The sequence below is a fragment of the Orbicella faveolata genome, unplaced genomic scaffold (assembly GCF_042242905.1).
Source record: "Orbicella faveolata isolate gen_17 unplaced genomic scaffold, um_ofav_v1 contig_24, whole genome shotgun sequence".
NCBI lineage: Eukaryota > Metazoa > Cnidaria > Anthozoa > Scleractinia > Merulinidae > Orbicella > Orbicella faveolata.
In genome coordinates this window covers 13,012,243-13,035,663 of record NW_028301552.1, presented here as the reverse complement: position 1 = coordinate 13,035,663, position 23,421 = coordinate 13,012,243, and the positions used below count along the sequence as shown (strand labels likewise).

Sequence of the window (23,421 nt, the reverse complement as noted above, 5' to 3'; positions counted from 1 at the left end):
TGGGAGGAATCGATGAGGCAGAAAAAACAAAACATATATATTAACTTTTTTTTTTTCTAATGTAGGAAAGTCACTATGTAAGTCAAATGAAAAAGCAAGCTTTTCTCAGCAATGGTCCGACAACTTTCGTTTCCTAAAAAATCTTGTTCAAATTAAACCTTACGTATATTTTTCTTTTTGAACAAACTTGTGAGTTTGCCGATTCCATTTACAATTGGCCCTCACGGGCGAAATGGCATTGCATCAACAGCCGAAAGCGACGCTTAAATAATTGAACTTTTTTTCCCGGAAGATAGCTATAGCAGTAGGCGTAGCGTACTTTCTTTTTTTCCTTTTCGTATAGAACAACAGGAAGAGTATGCATTACTTATTGTATAAATAAAAACGTTTCTATATTTATAGTAATTATGGTTGGGTTGTTTTTGTAACCAAGATATAAACGCTGCTATTAATTACCAGTGTTTAGAAAACAACTACAAGGTGAATATATTTCATTCACGTTAAATTGCTAATAGTTTCGATATAATTTCAATCTTGTTTACATATCCTTACTTATTGTATAATTATTTTTAAAATGCATCCTTGCCTAGCGGATCAGTTAGCGGTGAATGGACCATAAAGAACCGGCTTTTCCTAGTTTTGAGACATGAATGTACCCAAGAGCAGACTAAGTTCAGTCAGCGAGTTAATATTTTAAACGTGAGATAAATCTGGCTGTTAAACTATGTTGTGTAGCGGTATTATATTCCGAATATAATTCTTAAGCGATTGTTTCTGAATCACGTACGTCGGTACACTGACGATGGTGGTTTATTTCATATCTTCTATTATAGGTCCATATCCTTTATTTTGACACTGAATTTTCAATCCATACTTACTACTGACATCGTGTAACGGTTGTTATATCTTGGGCTATTTCTACAAGAAAATCGCCAGAATTAGAGAAAGTAAATCCTAAAATGTTTATTGAGTTCTTATTTCCTTTCAGTGACCGCAATCCTTCGTTATAGGTTTTCCTAGCGTCAAGCCATTAAAAATTAAAACGTAGTGCTGTATTCTCTTAAAACCTCAGGAAATTCTAAGCTCGGTTAACAATAGAGAATTCTTGATGTTTCATTTCAGGATGCTTCGGGCAATGATTCTAGCCCTTAAAGAGATAATTTTTAATCTTGCCAAGGGAATGTCGTGACTTGGTCTTCTCAAAGAGGTTCGCGTTTTTTGACAAAGTTAAAAGGCTGCTGTTCACGGTTTTACAGTGCTCGATCTCGTCGCGAGAAAAAGACAGGTTTTCGCCTGTATTTTCAAAAATGGCTGATCACAGTCATGTCGGAAATGGCATTAATGTGGATAAATCGCTGGTGAAAGCCGCAGAAATTTCGCGAGTGGTAATCACCGTCCAAGGCGCTCAAGAAATGTTGCAAGAAACGACGCGAGGACTTCCTGCTCTGGGAGATTCTACTTACAGAAAAGGACAGCTTCGACAAGCGCCCTCTTATCTGCTGGGCAAACCTCTGCACGATTTCGACGCTACAGCCGGGAACGGAGTAAGTAGGCACAATGTTTATATAACTTAGTCTCATAAACCCTTGCTATCTGCACTAATGCGTGGTTAAATTTACTCATCAGTGATGATCGCTTTTATCAAGAGAGGGGAACCGATATGTCCTAAACACTTGCATAAATAAAGCAGCTCGTAGCGAATTTTGAACGGATTTGGTTCCATTTTGAAAATCACTAATGTTCTGATACGAATTCCTAGTATTTTATTTCGGCGTTTAGCTAACGGTTGTAAAGCCTTCAATCTTTATCAAGTAATTAAAACTGTTCTAGAAGCATTTCATAACAAAACCGAGTTACATTCACTGTCAACTGTTTTTTTCTCATCGGAGGAACAGCCTTCAGGGAACTTGTCTTCAACGCGCAGTTACAACACTACAAAGGAGAATATGTCTTTCCCGTAAATACTTCCACGAAGGAATTAGAGACTACAGTTCAAGTAGACTGTACGCTACCTGTATTTGATATTAAAACACCTTTTCAAAGCATCTCTATCAACATCGTACACGTTGCTTCGTAACTTTGCACAATTTGAGTTCTAGTATGTTGGGAACAAACAATTAAATCGAAAATGGTTTGCTTGCGGAATGAAATGTAAGGGTTACGCAATTACGCGGTATAGTTTTTTTTATTTAACATTGTTTTACTACCAAAAACTGCATTTTCGTCACATTTTTGTCAATTAGCCAGTAATGACCGAAAATTGTCAGTTTTGTGTGGCAAAGTTTTTTTTATTTATTTGATAACTGGAAGAACTCAAAGTATTTATTTGTAAATAAGTCACTCGAGACTCTGGAAATTTCTTCATTCGCCATAAATTGCCAGAGTCTTTGCAAGTCTGAGCAAGTCAGGCAAACTCTTCACCGTTAGTAATGGTTTTAATTCAGATAAATCAGCTTACATTACTTTTGGTTGCATCAAAATGAGTACGTGTGCGCAGAAGGCAGCTTAAAAAGCTTGAAATAAGCAGTAAAAAGGTGAAAAGACCGTTTCTAAAGAACTGTTTCTACGTTTTCTAAATGTAATCCATGCTTTGCTCAAAGTCGATCTTGAATAAATAAAACTAAATTGGCCCTTCAAAACTCTTTCTTGGAGAATATCCCACTCCCTTACAGAGTGCCAGAAATTTCTTTTCCTATCCGTCCCGCTCATGAATTTCCCGTGTTTATATATATATATCCCAACAAGATCCCTAATTAATGAGGTTCGTTGTTCGTCTTAATTACTTTAATGTCAGTTTGGCACTGTTGGACTCGTGCATGTTTGAGAGAATTTTCAAGTATTACTCGCGGTGTAAATACGTAATTGCATTCCCATTCATGCGATTACCTATACTGATTACTTAATTTATTGAGCGGGAATAGTTCAAGGCTATTTCATTATTTTATTCGATAGATCGACATTAACCCTTTTTTTACCGGATAAATGAAATAAAATGAGGCAGTGACACACACAAGCTATCCTATTTGTTGTCTACCGCCTACTGGATAAACTCAAAGAAATTAATGTAGCAAGTACTTAAGAAACGTCGTTATTAACCACTGCAGATTAAATGCTTTCAATTAATAAATGTCTTAATTAGAAAGCTTTTACCGCAAGCTATTTAATGACTGAATGTTGTCATCCGTCGGTGTTTTAATTAAAGAAAGAAACATGTTCAACGGGTACTTCCTGCCGTGAGTAAGCTGTAACAATTGACTCTGGAACCTTCTCCGTATACATCTTTTTTCTAGGCTTGATATTTTTGTTTTTCTGCTAACTTATGACTGAAATTATTCCTGTGTACATTCTTAGATTACAGAGTAAAATGCATGAATTTCGGGCCTCGTGCTGTTCCCACTCCGTCGGAGAAATTTGAAAACGCAGCTTTATTTATACAGTTAAGCCTACTGTCCGCACTAATCTGCCAGCAAAACCGACCTTTTCGAAAACACTATTCAAACCAGAGACCTTGCGTTTTAGTGTGGATGGGAAACATTTTAAAAACTGAGCTTTTCGAAAACGATGACGTCACGATAATCATGTGATTTCCCCGCCGAGTTTTCCTCAAACACGAATTAAAACAAAAATTGTTGCGTTTTCAAAAAATAAAATATTTGGTGCGTTTTCAGAGTGAAAACGTCGTTTTCCAGTTTCTCTCGCGCAGTGCGACTGGGGCCTCAGTTTAATATAAAAGGAGCATGACCAGAAATTGAACTCTCAAGTGTCTATATCGTGTCTGTATCATGCTACATTACGCACGTGATTCATCGCTTTACCTTATGCGTAAATTGTTTTTTTATCGTTTGTGATTAATCGTTTTGCTAGCTAGTTTTGTTAGGAAAGGGAAAGAATTTACCAAAGAATATCTAATGGTAAAATAAAAGTGCATTCACAAACATAATGTAATTTTAGTGTATATAGTTTATTTCACACGGGATATTATTACAAAGGATTCTTATAAAATAAAAATAGTGCAGTGGTGTACTACAAGAGATCTGAAAAGAGTTCCTTTCAAAATGATCTGAACTTTATTCATGTTTGTACTTATCTTTTAAAGCTGTTTTCAGTTTCAAGAGAAGGCAAAAAGTTAACAAGTTATACAAACTGGAAAACGGTTTTTCAAAATCATCGTAAAGAAGGCATGCTTCGACAAAAGTGGCGCGGGTTCAAATTCTGGACCCTGCGCCATAAGTAGGTCGATTTAGTTGTTGCTTTGATCCTTGTTTCGAGGGTATTTCTCCGGGTTCTTCGTTATTTATCCCTTCACAAAAACCAACATTCTAAATTTCAATTCTTCTTGGATACACTTCATTTTTGTGCGTAAGTGAATTGCATTTTACATCATTTTTTTTACTGATATTTGGTTGAAAATTATCTCCTTCTCTAGAAATCCTGCATGCCTATTTAGGGCCTCATTAGCTTAAAAAGTGTTGCAGAGATATAATTTAAAGGAATTGAAAAGCCGGGAAAGATAACTGACGTTCTCAAAATTCAAAACAACGTTGTGGTTGTTTCTCCCTGCAGAAGCCAGCCAAGCCCTCTAAGGAGACATTTCTGGTCCTCAGCCGCAGGTCCAAGTTATCACACGACCAGGCCTACAGATTCAACATGTCCCGATCGTTATTCCTGCTCGAGCCGCTTCACCCGCTCAGACTGTTCGCTATCAGGATCATCACACACCAGTATCCTCAGTATTCACTTCTGCTAATTGCTAAATATCCTCAAGCCGTGAGACTTTGATGGCTCAATACCATCTCTGTAATCGTTGAGAATATTAATATCAAATGAATAGCCAATCACTAATTAACAATTCATTACTATTTTCTTGACATAATCTGAGGGTACGATCGAAACAAAATAATGTGCTAAATTAAACATCCTTAATTTCAGCTTCAAATGCCGTAAATCTAAAGAGCGAGATCAGTGACTCTAATCTTTTTTTTTTTTTAATATTTCTTAACTTTTTTAGGGATGGTTAAAAAAGATTTTTGGCTCCCCATGTAAAAGGCCAGATGTATGGGTTATTGACCAAGTGTGAGGTCAAGATGGCTGGATATTGGCCAAGTTTTTTTCTTGCGAGTTTATGGACCGAGTCGGAGTCGAGGTCCATAAACTCGCAAAAAAAGAACGAGGCCAATATCCAGCCATCTTGACCGAACAAGCTTGGTCAATAAAGGATTTATTATATGGATTTCGGGGAAATTTTCTTGCGGGACACGGCGGGTAGTCCCGAGCAGGCAAGATAGCTTCATCTTGCCTGCTCGGGTAGCCAATCACGGCGCAGGATTTGTTTCATCTTGCCCGCTCGCGGAGCTTGCCATATAATAAGGCTACTTTCTTGTCAGTTCAGATGAATGCGTCATCGCTATTTGAAATAACTCTTTGTAGAGATATTTACTTTACCATTAAACCTTTACTTTCTTTTCCGTTAGAAGATAGATCAATAGAGCGTTTTCACATCGGCTCTCGCGGGAGTCATTTTGGTGTTCCAAAACAATGAAACGGCCGCCATGTTGGTGTACCAAACCAATCCTGTGGGAGTTGAACTCTTTTCTTATGTAAGCACGTTCTTTGGTTCCAATAAATTTGCATATGTGCTGGCCACGTGTGTGAAAACGCTCTATTTTGAATTGAATGAGAAGTAGTGGTAACACTGTTGAGGATTAAAACTACAGCAAGTCTTCTTTAACATTCTCTCACTAGATATTTCGAGTTTTTTGTTATTTTTATCATCCTAGTAAATTGCATTTGTCTAGCCTTGAACCATCCACCAGAGGAAGCCGAGTGAGTACTGGTAGCAAACATCGTTTGTAAACAAACAGAGTTGCAGTAAGCGACAGTTAGTAGTCAGAGATCATGACTAGTTAAACAAATCAGATCTTCAAGGGGATTTCCAGTGAATCTTATACAAAATGGACTAACTCTCCAAGTGAATGAAGTGCAAATTTGCAAATGGACACCAAGAACACTGTGTGTTTGATGATCTAAAACGAGTAAATGCTCGTTTGCCTTTTTGAGTATACTAGTAATCAGATTGAACACATCTTATTCCAATATGACGGCCAATATATTATTCTTTTGTTTGCATGTTAATTAGCCCTCTCTGCCTCATTTTCAGTTCAAAATTCTTTTGTATTTTGTACATGATGACGAGGCAAAGAGGACTAATTACCATGTAAACAAAAGAATAATAAACCGGCTGCCATTTTGGAATAAGGTGTAAACTATGGGCGCTTTCCATTCGACCAAAAATTCCGATGTGAATTTCCGGAGATTTCCATGGGCGAATGGTACAGACTTTGCCAGTGTGGAAAATGACAAGCCGCACAGTTTTGTTCGCTTGGAATTTTTCAATGACTTCGAGGTTTAAATCGCAAATATAGAAGCAAACAGAACACTGATAAGTCGACGTCGTGACATTTTATAGACCACAACAGCAGAGACCTTAACAAACCACAACGGTAGCGAAAACGCAGCGTAACAAAGGGTTTAATGAGTCGAACAATTGTTTTGCACGCGTTATAAATCTTTGTACACTTCCTAGCCAACCTACGCAAAACAAACAAGTACACCACGGGGACATTATTTTTAGAAAACGCTTTCTTCACGAAATCAACTGTAGCTAGTATTTATCGAGATAAAAGTGGAAGGATTCTAAAGTATTTCCATCTCCGAATGCGCGTCGCAATATGTTCAACTCGCTGTTATCGCGGCCAAAAGAACTAGCGCTGAATAGGAAAACTGTGAATTTGCATAATTTCCGAAAAAGAGGACAACCTCGTGAGCTATACCCAAATTTGCAAACATTTCTTCCTGGAAATTTCTGTTCCATTTGATTTTCATCCCGGAATTTCCGGAACTTTCGGTTGAATGGTTCGCTTTTCGGAAATTCAACAATTTCCGGATTTTCTGGAAGTTATCCCAGGAAATTTCCGTACCATTTGTCCCAGTTTCGAAAATTTCGAAATTTTTGGTCGAATGGAAAGCGCCCTATAACCGAGTAAGTTTCCAGATCGGGCGAGTTTCTAACTTCTATAGGTAAAACGAAATGTGAGTAAAACAATATTAGGCATTTGAGAGGTTTTCTCGCGTCCTCCTTCCTCCATGGGGACTGGATCTGGTGACGTTAATGCCTTGAAAGCAAGCTGTTAAGAAAATTAACGGTGTGAATTGTTGTATTTCAGATACATTTTCGCGTTTATTTACACGTCTGAGATGCTTCTCAAGATCATTGCCCGTGGCTTCGTTCTTCATTCGTATGCGTACCTCAGGAATCCCTGGAACTGCTTGGATATTACAGTGGTTATACTAGGGTAAATTGCTCAAGTCACTTAACTGCTCACTACAATCATTATTGTTTTAGTTTGCAAAGGCTAAAGGTTTTTGCTTTTGCGACTAAATCTCAGAAGACTTCACTATATTCATTGAGCATTTAACAAAATCCTTTTAACAACATTCAGGAAACATTTTTTTTTTGCTTGATATCAATGTGGTTTTATTTTGTTTATTTCTGGTAATCACACATGTTTCCTAAATCTAGAGGTACAGTGGTGTGGCGGCTGGGTTCGAACCCTAGTCTTTGTCTTGCTGCTCTTGGTAAAGACAATTGGCTCTCACAGTACTTCTCTCCACCCCTGCAGGAGTAAAAATGAGTATCCCAGCGGGGGTGTGGAGAAGGACGGGGAAATGGTACATAAATCATAAGCAAAACGATAGTGACAACAGGTACTCTCTTTACTTGGAGAGTAAAGATGTATTTGAGATAACGTCTTGATTTGCTTAATTCCGCATTAAAATCAAATAAACAGTCTAAAGAACCCAAAAAAGAAAATAAATATTATTTGATTTATTTCTAGGTACGTGACACTTTCGCCAAATATCGCGAACTTCTCTGGAATAAGAACTGTTCGCGTTTTGAGAGCTTTACGAACAATATCTGTTCTAAAAGGTACGCCACTGCTCAAATAATCTTGATCAGGTTAGAACTAATTATGGTAAATTCAACCTACATTTCTGTGGTCCTTCTATCTGGAACAATTTGGATGAAGAGCTGAAAAGTTTATCTCTGCGTTTATTTAAACAAACCTTGACTAAGCAATTTCTAAGTTCTTATGCTTAATGCCAGCTTAGTATTTTTTCTTTAAGTTATTATCGCTCTTAACTGACAATGCTCTGTCTATAACTGGTACTGTTACTACTTATATTTCTTTTTATATTTATATCTACATATATATTTTTCTCTTTCTACCTCTTTTTTTCTTTATTTTACCTACAACCGATTTAAAGCGTAATAATTTTTGTAACCACTCAGCTCGTTTAGTTTCTACTATTTTGAGTAGTTTGTTTTGCTTATTTAAGTTTAATGTTTTCTTTTGCTGTATAATATTCTCTGTATTATGCAAAATAAAATGGTTGTTGTTTTTGTTACGATCTTGCCAACATCTCATGTCTCTGAATTGCACTGTGAGAGGTAACATGCATTATCGGCAGAAAGTATGACGTCACACGGTGTGTACCAAAGGAACTAACCAACTCACCGACGAACAGACTGACAAATTGACTGACTGAATGACTGACTAACTAGTTAACAAAGGTATTCGCATTTGCTTTTGTTCTACAAGACTACGCTTAGTAATTGGTCGGTTTAAAAAACTTATGCCACTTTCTCAAGCAATAAGGATAAATCAAAACCAGTGGACCTTTTCGGCGATATACGGTGGTCATTTTAAATTCTATTGTTTCAAATAGCTATTATGGGATCCTTAGGGAGCAAATGTATACTAATCTGCCCCCCTGAGCATCCCATAATAGCTACTTGAAACAATAGAATTCAAAATGGCTACCGTATCGCCGAAAAGGTCTATTGGAATTTGCTCGCACACGTTTAAAGTACCGCGCCAGCTTCATTTATCAACTTTGAGTTTTCAATGGTTTACTGGATCGCTGTGTCTTTTTTGATTGGCCAAAGTGATAACGTGGGGTCTGGTCTTACCACACTCATTTGAAAGGCGCCCTAACTGGGTAATTTATTTTCTTGTTTAGGTTTGAAGGCGATGGTGAACACGCTACTCCGTTCAATGAAGATGCTGAGTGATGTTCTCATTCTGTTCGTGTTCTTCCTTGCTGTAATGGCGCTTATTGGGCTACAGTTATTCCTGGGCCATCTCAGATACAAATGTGTGTACAACGACGATTCCTTCAGCATCTCAGACAGGGCAAATAACGCAAGTATGTCCCTAATTTAACTCTGTAAGGGATACTCCAGGGACAGCGTCTACATTTTATGACTGCTTGTTTCATCTGACTAACGAACTTGAAAATCTCCGAAGGCCTAATAATTCTCACTAATAAGACCATTTTATAATTTTGTCGATTGAAGGTACCTAACTAATCATCTTCCAATATCATTGAATCTTATCCAGGTATGTGGTTTTATGAAGAGGGGAATCCTGTTATTTGTGGGAACGGCACATCCGCAAGGTAAGACATCTCATTCGTCAATTGTCCTTCTGCTGGCACGCTCAGCTAAAAATGACCTGCGACAACTTTATACGAGTAAAGGTGTCCGTAAATCTCTTACGTCAGAATATTACAATTCCCTGATGAATGAGAAAAATCGTTAATGCAAACAAAGAACCCATTTCAATACCATGTGGTTTGTGACCACTTTTCTTTGCATTATCTACTTGTGCAATCATTAGCGACTAGTCTTCGAAGCGCACCATCTCAAGTTTGACTATCAATCACAAGAAATAAGGGTGAATAGACTTGATGTAGTTCTCGGGGGTACCCTACAAAGTTCTTTACGGGAAGGCTTCTCCCCGAGGTCCAACCCCTTACTCTTTTGTGAAATCTCTACCCTTTTATATACCTGAGGCCTGAAAACGTTACCCCTTTCGGGCGGAGCTTCCCCGTATTGGTCATTGACCCGGGGAGGGAGGCTGTAGTGTAGGCCACCTTCCATTGATCAATTTTACAAACCGGCCGGCTTTGGGAGCAGCTTCGCGACTGTACCAAGGTTCAGTAACCGTCTTTAACCCCATTTCAAGTATTCTTTAACTTATGGCAGCATCTCAGCTACATATGCGATTCTTCTCAGGACGTGTCCAGTAAACTACACGTGTTTGCCAGATGCTGGCCCCAATCCTGATTTCGGTTACACGAATTTTGATCACATGGGATGGTCTCTTGTGATGTCATTTCAGCTTCTTACCATGGACTTCTGGGAAAATATCTATAACAAGGTAGACATGATTGACACGGTTGTTTGAGTTTGAGCTCATAGTTCATTTAGTGTTGAAATCATTATCGGGAAAAGATAACTGAGCGGGTTGCAAACATTTAGCATAATCATGTCAAGGCGTGAAAAAGTGTAATGCTAGGTGAAGTCCAGACTGTTGTCCAGGAAAGAGACACAGAGTTAAAATATCGAAGGAAAGTAAAATATCTATCACGTAGTTCAATAAACATATCGCAAATAAATGAAAACATCGATATTTTGAGGTCGTTTCGAGATGTCTTCGTGTTTTCTTTATCTCCGTTATATGTTCCTTATAATTCTGTTTTCCAGAACAATTGTGTTCTGTGGCATACAACAGCAGTTTCATAGATGGAGTCTAATACCCAGCAAAGTGCTGCCTAAATACACATTTCAACCCAGTTGTTCTTATAAGACTCCTATCTCACTCTACTTTTCAGATTCTTGCCTCCAGTGGTGTCTGGTGCGTGTTTTACTTCCTTGGAGCTATCTTTTTCTGCTCGTTTTATCTTCTTAATCTTGTGCTGGCTGTGGTAGCTTTATCTTACGAACTGGAAATCAAATCTGTCCACAAAGTGGTAATTAATATAACAGTCGCTCTACTATGTTTTTTTACCTCGCAATAATTTATTGTTAAATAGCACTGATTGCCTGTGTAATCTGTACGTGTTGCCGCCAACAGCTTTATGGCTAGACTAGATTGTTTCCAAATTGGAAAAAAAATCAAGTCTCTTCGTTTTTTGTTCATGCATTTCGTTTATTGTTTTTTTTTCTGAAAATGTGGTCCGTAGGCCATGGCAATATTCAAACGAACAGACAAACAAATAAACAAAATTAAACAAGAAAAAACAAGCAAACAAACAAACAAAAAACAAGTAGAATGACATCAAAAGCAATGATTGCAATTGTAGTTGAACGTATCGGAGATTTAGTGAAATGCAGATGCCATCATTATTCATGGTAACAGTTAATGTCTTCCTTCATTACTTTCTTCTTCCTTCTAAGAACGAGAGACTGAAACGTGAAAACAGAACTGCCATGTCATATCCTGCAGACTCGGAAACACTGGAACATCTCCATCCACTGACCACAAGACTGCAAGTTCTCATCAAAACGATTCATTCTATAAGGACTCAGAAAAAGATCGAAGAAATCACCTACAGAGTTCCAAAAGAATCAGAGCCTCCGTCCCTGTATCGCTTCATCGCGAGCAAAAATTCATTCAAAGAAATCCGCGATGAGAAACTAAAGAATGAGACGTTTCGAACAGAAATGACGTGGACGAGACGTTTACAAAGGATGATGTGTGATGTCATGGGCCACCCCGCTGTGGAGTTTACTATTATGGGGTTCATTCTCGCAAATACGGTGGTTCTTGCTCTGCATCACCATCAAATCGACACGCAATTTAAGAAAGTCCTTGATGTTCTTAATCTGGTACTTGATTACGAATTGCTTTGCCATAGAATGTTGATAGTGATGGGGCCCTGAAAATAGCAATCCTTCATTTCTTAGTATGAGACTTCCACCCCGTAGTATTTATCCTTTACCACAATATCTTTCCTCGATCGAGCCAACTTAAAATGTCGACTTCTCTCCTTATACAGCGTAGTAGTAGTCCCATATCTGAAAGTATCGATCCTACCCTTCAGTGCGAAGTACTATCTTCAGCCCTAAAGAATTAGGTCCCCCATCTCAAACTCACCATCAATCAACGAAAGTGACGATCTCTGAAGAACAGTTAGGAAACACTAGAAAGAAATTATATAATATGTTGAATTCTCTCACTTTCACTGGTTCGTATCTGTGGTCTATTGGAAGACAGACGCATAGATGACATCATTTCCTTTTTTTGTTGTTTCTCTATAAGTAGATTTACAAGTAGATTCCATGTTGCCGTGTGTCTGTTCAGTAACAGATCACAGAAGATATCAAAATGTGATAAGAACATCATGAGTGACACCCTCGTCCACCGGCTAGCGCTCGTGTTCCACTTCTGTTGTTGTTACCACAGTCTGAACAGAGGCACGGGAACATGGAATCTATTTGTTGATTAAATAACGCTCACCAAAGTTCGTGTTTTCCACATTTTTAATGTTTTCTCAAAGAACCATCGTGTTTCATGAATTACCTTTTGCCTATAATTTGTTGGTAAAGAGAAAAGCACTTGTTATAAGAGGCACCATAGCTCATACCGTTACTTTGTCCTCGCTGCGGAAGGAATATAGCTCATTCTGTTCTATCGGGCAAGGAGCGTCGTAAATTTTCTTCTTACCTCACAGATTGAACAACATCCCGTAATATCTGGCGCATACACATTTACTTTGAATTTCTTCGTTGACAGATGTTTACCGTCATATTTACCGTGGAGATGATACTGAAACTTGTTGCCCTCGGCCCAATGTATTACATCCAAGGCAGATGGAACATTTTTGATGGTATCATTGTCGTTATCAGCTTAGTGGACACGGGGCTTGAACTCGCGGACTTTCGAGAATCCTCCGGGACTAGTGTTTTCAGGACATTTCGTTTGGTAAGAGCTTACAGTGTTTGAGAAAATGACACCACAAGTTAGAACTAACTAAAGTTAGTCCGGCAGTCAGTCAATCGGTTGGTCGTTCGGTCTGTCGCTTGTCAGTCAGTGAGTTATTCCGGCAGTCAGTCAGTCGCTCAGTTGGTCAGTCAGTCGGTCGGTCAGTCGTTCCGTTAGTCATTCATTGGCTGGTGCAAATGTTAGAGCGTTTACACCAGCAGAATGGGTTTAAATCTCTTTAAGCCTGATTCCTTCGGTATTTCTCTGCAATTGCAGCACTTCGAGGATCTCTTTCTAATATTTTTTACCTGCTTTACAGTTACAAGATTCATTTCGTGTTCCCTATCACAGTACACAATCAGCCATTAAGCTTCTGGTTCACGAGAATTATGGAAACAATTATCAAAAGAAATTGTACGGCTTACTACTTCAAACGTTAGGATTCATCACCAGTTTTTACATGAGATGTATTTATCATTTGTGTTTTGTTTACTTCTTCCTAATTACCTTACAGTTCAGAATTCTTAAACTGGCTCAGTCGTGGGAGACGATGCGTAGACTGTTAGCAACAATCTCCAACAGCGTTGGACCAATCGGGGACATCACCCTCATCCTGGGTCTTGTGATTTACATCTTTGCGTTGATGGGTATGAAAATGTTTGGCAAACATTACACTCCTGACAAGTTTGGGGAGGACGGTGTACCTCGCTGGAACTTTAATGACTTTTGGCACGCGTTCATGATGGTGTTCAGAGTGCTGTGTGGAGAGTGGATCGAGCCTCTTTGGGATTGCATGAGGGCCACCAGTCCTGCTGCTGCGATTCCTTTCTTCATTCCAGCTGTCGTCATAGGCAATTTTATTGTGAGTTGTATGCATTAAATATCAAAGGCTATAGTTTGGTGCTGGTCATGTTCTATTAGTAAAAACAATTTTTTTTAGTTTGGTTAAAAAAAAAACAGAAAAATTCAGTTTGGTTGTTCAGCTTTCCGTTTCAACTCAAACGGTTGCAATTTATTTTCCCAATAACACGTTTCACTTAAGAAACATTGTAAAGGTAGATCAAAGTTAACCAATTCCATAACCAAATCAATCAAAGAAATCTACAGAATGCAACACGAAAAACGTATCCTTTTCAGCTAGAAGTTAAAAGTGGTGTTGTAGACTACAATCTAGAACAGTTTTCAACTACCAAAAACGGTTGCGAGAGATTGTTCTATTGCGAAACTTTAGCCAAATCAACGAAAACCGATTGCGATATTGGCTTATCTTATTTGGCTGACACGCAGTCATGTTAAAAAAAAAATACATAACCTGTCTTTTGTGCACAGGTACTTAATCTATTCCTTGCTCTTCTGTTGAACGCTTTTGATAACGGTGACGACGAAGAGGAAAACGAGGATGAAAACGACAAAGACAGCGAGGGTGAAGAAAGTTTTTTCAAACGAGCTCTAAGCAAGTTAACGCAGACAAAAACCACATCAGTGTACCCTGTCCATGAATATCCCTTAGCTGATGGCAGCTGTAATTCCTCTCAAGAAATACAAACAACCACGAGAAAGCAGAATATGGGAAAGGAATACTCAAACGTTGGTAAGCGTATGCTGAATTGGACAAATCTTTTTTATTGATGGTATTGGGGTCGTAGTTGCAAAACGTGCTATGGGTACTTTCCATTTAACTCACAAAAAAATCCGGGCTGCATTTTCTGGAAATTTCTAATAGCGAATGGTACAGCAGATCTTCCAGATCTTCGGGAAAGTGTACTAACTCGCGAGGTATACCCGAATTGATGTTCAGGAAAGAAAAAAACTACAGGAGTTTCCATACCATTTGATATTGCTCCCAGAATTTGTGGAATTCTCGTTTAAATAATTAGCTTATGATTCGCATTTAAAGTAAACTTTTACAAAATATATCCGTACTAATCACTCCCGTTTTGAACGTTCTGGAACTTTATATCGTATATAACACATCCTTCCAACGATTATCGAGAGAATAAAAAAGAATTAAGATCTATTTACTACAATTCTTTATCGTTCATGAGGCGTATATTTTGTTATTCAGCTAACACCGTGTCCCGTGTATCAAGCCCAAACTTGCAAGGCAAAGCACCAGTGCAAAACGCAGAAGTAAAGGACTGTTTCCCAGAGTGCTGTGTTTCACCTCTCACTAGTTGTGCAGTGTGCAAAAATATCAGCTGCAACAGCTGGCTGATGTTTCGCTGGCGCACCCGGATGCTTGTGGAGCATAGATACTTTGAATGGTTCATTCTCTTCACGGTGCTCATAAGCAGTTTAGTTCTGGTAAGATTTCCTTTTTTTTGTTTTTTTCTAAAATCTCATTTTTGGTATGGCACTGTGGTTTCGTGTCCGTTCGATCCCTAGTCGGTAACATTGCGTTGTGTTCTGTCAGTTCCCAGAGAAAACTGGAGCATAATGCAACAGAAAACTGGAGCATAATGCAACAGACTAGCAAAAACTGCATCCAGGTAGCTACAAATGTGAGGCGCCAATCCCCTAAGTTTGAATGCTATCTATCCTTGCCTTTATACTCGTGCTTTGGCCGGAGACATTGTGTTGTGTTCTTCAGCCACACAATTTAATCATACTCTGCTTCTCTCCTGCCTGAAATAACCCGGCGATGGATTATCGTCGCATTTAGGCTGAAGTAAAGTATACTCCTAGGAAACTTTGTGTTACGGAAACAAAGTTAACTGTCACTTGTGACCTCAAATCTCGCAAAGGACTTACTTTGCTTTGACTTTCAAGTGGTAAGGCAAAGAACTAGTTAACAATATGCAAGCCAATCTGGCTACAAACCCTGGCTACCCAAACCTAGTCTCGATCAACGCATGTTTTCCCTTTGTCGTACACTAAAAGTTACATGACAGGATGCGAGTCAACAAAATGATTCTGCACGTGGAAAGTGCTGCAATTTCGTGATATGATTTTATTTTGTTTTTCCTTTTTCAAGGTGTTTGAAGACGTGCATCTCCCAAGCAAGCCGAAGCTGGAAAAAGCTCTGGAAGACTTAAATTACTTTTTTGCGTTTATATTTGCTCTCGAATTTGTTCTAAAAATAATAGGATTGGGCGTGGTCGGTTATTTTTCGTCTTTTTGGAATTGCCTTGATTCATTAATAGTTGCGGTAAGTGTCCTCTTGGCTTAGTTTGAACAGTCATCATCAGTGTTGACCCCAGCGTTATCGCGGGCGAACGACATAAGTAAATTCTGCACATGATATGAATGGCCGCCCATAATAGCGGAAGACTCCCAAACAATTCCCAGCTTGCTCGTTCAGGATTAGCCACTGGATATTCCTCTCTCTGGTTTAAATTCCTTTGAACTTTGGATCGTGGGATCGGGGCTGGAGCCTTGACCGGGGACTCTCTCTTGCTGTGCCTCTTCACACCGAGGATTTACAAGGGCAAAGGTGACCCTTTAAGACAGCCTGAAAAACAACAACAACAACAACAACAACAACAACTATGTAGAGTCAAAACAACATGCGATTTTCCTATGGTTGCTTTTATCACTGGGTTTTGAAGTTTGTGTGGTTGGGAAAATTAGTTCAGATTTTACGACTGGGATACGGAAATATATTTATAAGTAACCGTCTAAATGATCTTGAGGCAATTTTTCAAAGCAAGTAGCATCATGCAACTCGTACAGTTAAATTTTGATGATCTGAATCGATTTAACCTCTCTTGCTTTCATGTTCTGATCTGTTGTATGGGTTCTGTGTTCTCATTTCTTAGATTTCTCTGGTTTGTGTGTTTGAAGATCAAACCTTGGCGTCCTTACGCTCTCTGCGGACAGTAAGAGCTTTGAGGCCCCTAAGAGCAGTTTCTCGACTAGAGGGGATGAAGGTAAAGTTCTGTAGCACGTATGGTTTGGTTTCGCTGCGCCGGGACGTCGTTCGCTAATTGTTCAACTTTTTTACCAGGTTGTCGTGAACGCGCTTTTTTCCGCTATACCTGGAATAGGCAACGTGCTCCTAGTATCTCTCCTGTTTTGGTTGATATTCAGTATCCTGGGAGTGCAGCTTTTCGCGGGAAAATTCTACAAGTGTCAGGACTTGGACGGCGAACGTGTTCCGGCAGACATCGTACCAAACAAGAACGCATGCCTGGAGCACCCTGACAAATATCGATGGGTAAACTCAAATGTCAACTTTGATAACGTCATCAACGGCTTTCTCGCCTTGTTTCAAGTGGTAAGCACTTTTTATTAATACAATGGTTTCCCGGTCTACATCAAGCTCCTACCTATTTTCCCAAGTTGATGGTCACCGGGAAGCCTTGACACCTGGGAACCAAAACGGATCTTACTTGCCGTGGTCGTTAATCTTTCAAGCCCGGATGTCCACATAAATAAATAAATGCGCAAGCCAGAGACATGAAAGATACCCGGTACATAAAGATGAGATGTTGAACAAATGTAAATTTCTCGGAGAAGAGACAAATTGCACATCAAGATGAGTCAAAAGTTTTAAAGCTACTCATTCTCATTCGCCGCGTTAGAAAAGGGAAGATACTCGTCTGGCAGGCGCCTGAGGGGCCGTTACTGGGGAAGATAGTATTTTCTCAACTTTTATTTTGTCCTAGTCATGGTCCTAAGATCGACTGGCTCATTTACTGAACTGCTACCAATTTTTGTTTAATTGCAGGCTACGTTCGAGGGCTGGATGGAGCTTATGGACGATGCAGTGGATTCTAAGGAGGTTATTGTTGACTTCAAATAATTTTTTTCAACGGACAAATTTTACGCCTTAAGTCCGATATTCTCTTGACAGCTCTTGCAGGTCTGTTGCTTAGCAACATCTCTCATGGAGATCGCGGGGATAGTCAGCTGATTTACCTCAAGCTATTTCTAAAATAGCCTCTTTACCGTGGACCAAGTTCTATTTCTTAGCATATTTTCATCATTGATCATGCCTACAGCTGTAGATTAACAACAAGAGAATTTCTCTATTATTGGTACCACACAGAGCATGGAATAAACTTAATTTACACTTTATTCGTTATTTATTTCGCGTTATTTCGTTATTTCAGGTGGATGAGCAGCCAGCTGATGAAAGTTACCTCGGCGCTTACATTTTCTTTGTCGTCTTCATCATCATTGGCGCGTTCTTTGTGCTCAATTTGTTCGTTGGAGTCATTATCGACAACTTCAACAGTTTAAAGAGAAGGGTAAGTTCTTTTTTAGTTGATATCGTTACTTTCCAGTTCGATAAAAACTCATCAATGAACTTGAAGAAAGTTGTTAATAGGTTACATAATACTTGAGTACACATGTTGAGAGAACTGGTTCCAAAAATTCTTCGCTGTCATCACCTACTGGTCAGTTCAGTACATCGTCAAGTTTCTAAATGTCAGACTTTCTTCCGAGCTCATGTTTGTTGGGATTCTGCTCTCTTTAGTGAGATCATTCTACTGCGTTCTTCGGGAAGGCACTTAAGCTTAATCTTGAGCATGGCTTCGAAAAGTCAAAACCCCAAATATATGGAAACGAGGATAAAAAAAGAAAACGTTCTAACTTTGTCGAAAATTACTCTGTGAGTGCATTGAAGTTATAAAAGTGGTGTTATAAAGAGTTACCTAAAAATATTCTTTCCGGAACTTCAGTGAGTATGTTTTCTTAGTACGACGAGCTTAGCTGCATGGGGATGTTGCTGACAGACGCCCAAAGGAAATGGGTTGATATCCTAAAAGAGTCTGCCAAGAAGAAACCTCCAGACCATTCCATCAGGCCAAAGGTTCGTTCACTGTTTGTAGATCGTGTTAATAACTCTTATAGTGACTCTGGAAATTTCTTAGCCCTGCTTTCCCTCCAAACGCAAGTATCAAGGACCAAATCTAAATGAGCTGAGCGGGATATCGATAAAGTCAGTTACACAAGCTGTTAGGAGAAAATCCCGCGCTCTTCCGACTGGAGTAAAAGCCGCGACCTTCCGCACACCTGCCAGATGCTGTGCCACTGAGCTGCACTCTGCGACTCTTGGTTGCTAGGTGATATAGCCTGGCTCGAAAGTGACAAATGTCCCGCATACTGCTAGAATTAAGGCATTGACATTTTTCTGATATCTCTACAAAGTTAATATATGACATATCGTCCCTCAACTCGCGTCATCTTCGGGCGAGAGTTGAACCTCTCCGTCAAACCCGGTTAGTGCTGTGAGACAAGTAAACAATCGACTGACATTTTGTACTTTTATTTTAGGCTACAAAGAAAAGAATGTTATGAAAATATTAATTATGCCCTTCTCCTCCTACAGAATAAGGTTTTGAATGTTCTGTACGAGATGGTGACGAATGACATATTCGAGATGGCCATCCTTGGGATCATTGTCTTGAACATGGTAGTAATGATGTGGCAGCATTATGGCCAATCACAGATGATGACGAATGCACTTCATATCCTTTGCCAGCTTAAAACTTAAAACAAATATATTTGAGGTGCACGTAACCTCAACAAATGGTTCTGACTACTGACTGAATTTTCTAAATTATATCTAGTATTTCTGGGCAAAGGTTTTTTTTTTTTTTTTTTTGTAAAAAGAAAAGCTTTCCCATTTTTTTCACGACCGAGAGTAATGTGACCGAATGGGATAGTTGCGGTTTAAACAACTTAAACTCTGCAGATTTGTCAGAGTCCAGAGTAAACCACTGTTTTTCTTTGCAGTGTAATTTTGAGAGGATAGAGGATTTTGCTGAAGATTAGGTTAACAGCTTTATTTCATGATTTGAATTGCGCAATTTTGATAGGTAATTTTGATTACTATACGGTATGCCTTGATTTTACAGCATCCCTTCAGTGTAGTCAAGGAGTTGAACTCAGGACTACCGGGAACCAATCCGGTTAGTTGCGGGGTGGATGGGTCGAGTCAGGGAACTCCGAATTTCCTTTTTTGTTAATACTAGGGGTCCTAACGCTAACACTAGCCCCTATGAAATCGCGAGAATCGAGGAAATGATAACCCAAGTGAAACTCTCCCAATTTATAAGATATGAACTGTCACAGTTATGAATTTCTGCAGCTGATACCAGGTTTAAATTTAAAGCTGACAAATTTCCTTAACAAGACCTGTGACATGCTGTCCAGGAAACACAAGTCTTCAACTGGATTTTCACCGCAGTCTTCATCATGGAAGCTGGAGTTAAGCTTGCCGCCTTACGACAGCATTACTTCTCAAAGGCGTGGAATGTGTTTGATTTCGTCATTGTGATCACTTCAATTATCGGTGAGTGTAAGAACTGACTGTGCACATGTAAAGAATGAAACCAAGTCGAGAAAAGTGAGTCCGATTTGAATTTTAAGCAGTTGCCCTTTCTTCAATAGTTATATTCACCTAGGGCAAACATCAAGCTGCGCAGTCGCCAGAGTGTCAACGATAAATGCGGATAACGGACAGACATTTTTACCAGGGACTCGTTACCTTTCTAACCGTATTCATCAGCCTCGGCTCTCCCGTTCTCCCCTCCCAATTTCTAAGGGAAAAGATATGGGAACAAGGTTGGGTGTGCACAACTTAATGATTGTTCTTGCGCCAAAAACCGGATCAATTAAGAGACCTGATCAAGTCTTATCGTGCTTTCCAGCAGTGTTTAAGTCTGGTAAGAAAGGAAAGTATGCTTCCAGTTTTGCGAACGTTTTCTTCCTCAAGGCAATTTTCGAAGTCGAAAAACTTTAGAACAGAAATAGTGGTTAGCTCGCGTCGCCATAGGTAACTCTGCCACTCTCCTCCAAATAACTTAACTCCAATTCCTTTTGCTCTGACTAAGAACTGATGACAAGTCGGTTTTCCAAATTCGTGACAGCGATGAATTTAGGTTACCGACTTCCCTTAAAGTGCATTTTCCAGCAGTCAGGTTTTGATGGGTCATTATAACCACTCTTTATCACTTGATGCTACAATCATGGTATCAAAAAACTGCCCAACCATCAGTAAACACGTTGTTATCATTTTCGTGACACAGTAGGTTACCATAGCAACAGTATGACCTTCTTAAAAACCCTTTCTTATAGAGGCTTATGATTCAAAAACGACACGGTAAAATGCTTTTAAAAATAATCAAATTTTAATGAACATGATAAGACGCAACTTTTGGCAAAGTTTTTAAAATTTTTGAAAATTTAAGGTGGCTCTGAACCCTATGTACATAATTTTTTAAAACTGCCAAAAGTTGCGTCTTATCATGCTTATTAAAATTTGATAACATAAAAAATTTCATCGTGCTCCTAGTGTTTTGATATCATGATTGTAGCATCAAGAGCTGAGATAAATAGTGGTTATAACGACCCATCAAAAGTGCTGGAAACTATCACCTTGATATAATTATGTGACACAGGAAAGTGAGACTTCTACAGACCTCCTCCTTATGGCTTATTTTTGTTTGGTTTTTGTTTTGTAAATCTGCCATTAAATTGTATTAAATAAATAAATAAATAAATATATTTTTTTAAGGAATGGCCCTATTCATATCATTATGTTGTCTACAGGTTTGGCGATGGACGAGCTCACGACTGGTGACAATAGTATCATCAATCCAGGTCTTCTTCGAGTCTTTCGCGTCGCAAGAGTCGCCAGGTTACTCAGGATCCTGCAGTTTGCAAAGGGAATTCGCCAGCTGCTGGTGGCGCTAATCATCTCTTTACCAGCTCTCTTGAACGTTGGGACACTCCTGTTCTTAATAATCTTCATATACGCCATCATTGGAATGTCCACCTTTGGTCATGTTAAGAAACAGAAGAACTTGGACGACACGGTAAACTTCGAGACTTTCGGCCGCTCCATGATGCTGTTATTTCGCTTGTCTACAGGTGCGGGTTGGAATGATATTCTAGAATCCTTAATGCTTCGCGAACCTGATTGCGATCCAAACTTTGGGGGATTCCCGAACGGTAACTGCGGATTCCCCGTGGGGGCAGTGATTTACCTTGTGTCCTACATCTTCATAGTTTTCCTTATCATAGTGAATATGTATATTGCCATTATCCTTGAGAACGTGAACCGAGCGCAAGAAGGAGGGCTCGTCATCACTAAAGAGGACCTCGATGGTTATTATGAAAAATGGGCCTCGTTTGTAACAGATGGAAAGCAGTATCTTCTGGTGGATCAAGTTTCAGACTTTGTCGATCTGCTTGACGAGCCTTTTAAAATTCGCAAGCCTAACGAGCAGGAGCTCGTACGAATGGGAATCAATGTACGGATGGGTTACCGGGTGCAGTGCTTCGACCTTCTTCGCTGTCTGGTCAAGCGGCTTTTGGAGAAGAAAGGCGAATCGCCGCTTGCCTTTGAGCAAATAGCGTCCAAGTTGGAAACTCATTTTAGAAGACGCGGAGTCAGGAAGAGATCACGCATTAGTAAATCCCGATCGGGTTCCAATGAAATTGCCAGTGTCGACGCTTGCGACATACCCTTCAGCGACGCCATGGCATCTCCTATCACAACGGCCGAGAACAACAGCAATAATAATAATACCGGAGATTCTCCATCAAGGAACACCTCAGTGCCACGTGCAAAATACCGTGATCCATTTTCAGCCGCTTTGATGGTTCAAAGCGCCCTTAGGCGTTTTCTGGACAAGCGCAGCACGCGTGGCGTGGTAACGTTTCCAATGTCAAATGGATTCTCCAATGACAGCGTGCCTAAGTGCTCGTGTAGTCCTCTGTCTTCGATCTCCAGCGATCAGGAGGTCAGCGACTTCATGTTCGGCCTCGACCTCACGCCCGGAACCGGAAGTAGATCCCAGACATCTGTTGATAGCGTGCGTAGTAGTACATCACCTGGATGCTGGTCGTACGACCCGTTTGACTCAGAAGGCGATAGCGTATGATAATGACATCGAGCCTGAGCAGGGCCATTGTTAACGGCTGTAACAATACATGCCTGAAGAGTTAAGTGGGACTGGTCTTTGTGTTAATGACATGCAGTGACAAAGAAACAATTAGAAAAAGTTACAATGTCTAGTTAGTTGTACAAAAATTTGTACTATTGATTAGAAATATGTAGACTATTTCATGAGTATAGCGGCAAGCAATTCGCTTCAAAATTAGATTGTAGTTTTAGCCATTAACGAGTTTATACACCTTCGTTTCAAAACGTATTCGTGGCGAAGTCTTGTATGAAATGAATTTTTGTACAATCAATTTTAGTATTCCACCAAGTCTCGTTCTGAGAGCAAGGTTAAGACCAACTCGGAAATAGCCTGTATGTGAAGGTTTTACAATCAAACTGTAAGACAAGCTTTGATCACAACCTTGAGTACAAAACACTGCTTACATACAATACCCTCTTTCTTCATTTACACTTTTATATGTATCTACTGTTTAATGGTGAAATAAAAGTGTTGTTCAAGTTTCTGGTAAAATAACTTTCCTGTCCTGCCTCCATGGTATTCAGTACCTGAAGGGGTGAGCATTATGACGTGATACTGTACGATTAGATGATGATTAAAGTCCCATACAGACATCTATTCGTTCTAGTGAACCTTGATTGAATCAAACTTAGTTTTCCTGACTACAACCATCATTTAGTCGTTCTCGTCAGAATATTTTAGCATAGGCGGGCGCTTACTACTTAACACGC

At 39.4% G+C, this 23,421-nt stretch overlaps 1 protein-coding gene across 1 annotated transcript; it reads left to right on the top strand.

Moving 5' to 3' along the window:
* The first annotated feature begins 1,110 nt into the window (after nt 1-1,110).
* LOC110052544 (sodium channel protein 1 brain-like) lies at nt 1,111-23,206 on the top strand. Its single transcript, XM_089291953.1, has 23 exons — nt 1,111-1,544; nt 4,567-4,721; nt 5,743-5,823; nt 7,224-7,352; nt 7,896-7,987; nt 9,082-9,267; nt 9,462-9,519; nt 10,139-10,283; nt 10,738-10,875; nt 11,303-11,734; nt 12,642-12,830; nt 13,345-13,692; nt 14,160-14,421; nt 14,896-15,134; nt 15,805-15,978; nt 16,589-16,699; nt 16,777-17,046; nt 17,500-17,553; nt 17,885-18,022; nt 18,475-18,588; nt 19,108-19,246; nt 19,942-20,073; nt 21,333-23,206. Exons 1-23 carry the CDS (start codon nt 1,308-1,310, stop codon nt 22,667-22,669), a joined length of 5,160 nt encoding a protein of 1,719 aa, XP_089148079.1. The 5' UTR covers nt 1,111-1,307; the 3' UTR covers nt 22,670-23,206.
* Nucleotides 23,207-23,421: the final 215 nt, after the last annotated feature.

What these genes read in the sequence shown, in the direction of transcription:
- LOC110052544 (XM_089291953.1), top strand. Translation starts at nt 1,308, where the DNA reads ATGGCTGATCACAGTCATGTCGGAAATGGCATTAATGTGGATAAATCG. An exon ending in ATCAGGATCATCACACACCA is followed by an intron (nt 4,722 to 5,742) that starts GTATCCTCAGTA and finishes TTCTCTCACTAG; the next exon opens with ATATTTCGAGTTTTTTGTTA. An exon ending in AAAGGAATACTCAAACGTTG is followed by an intron (nt 14,422 to 14,895) that starts GTAAGCGTATGC and finishes TTTGTTATTCAG; the next exon opens with CTAACACCGTGTCCCGTGTA.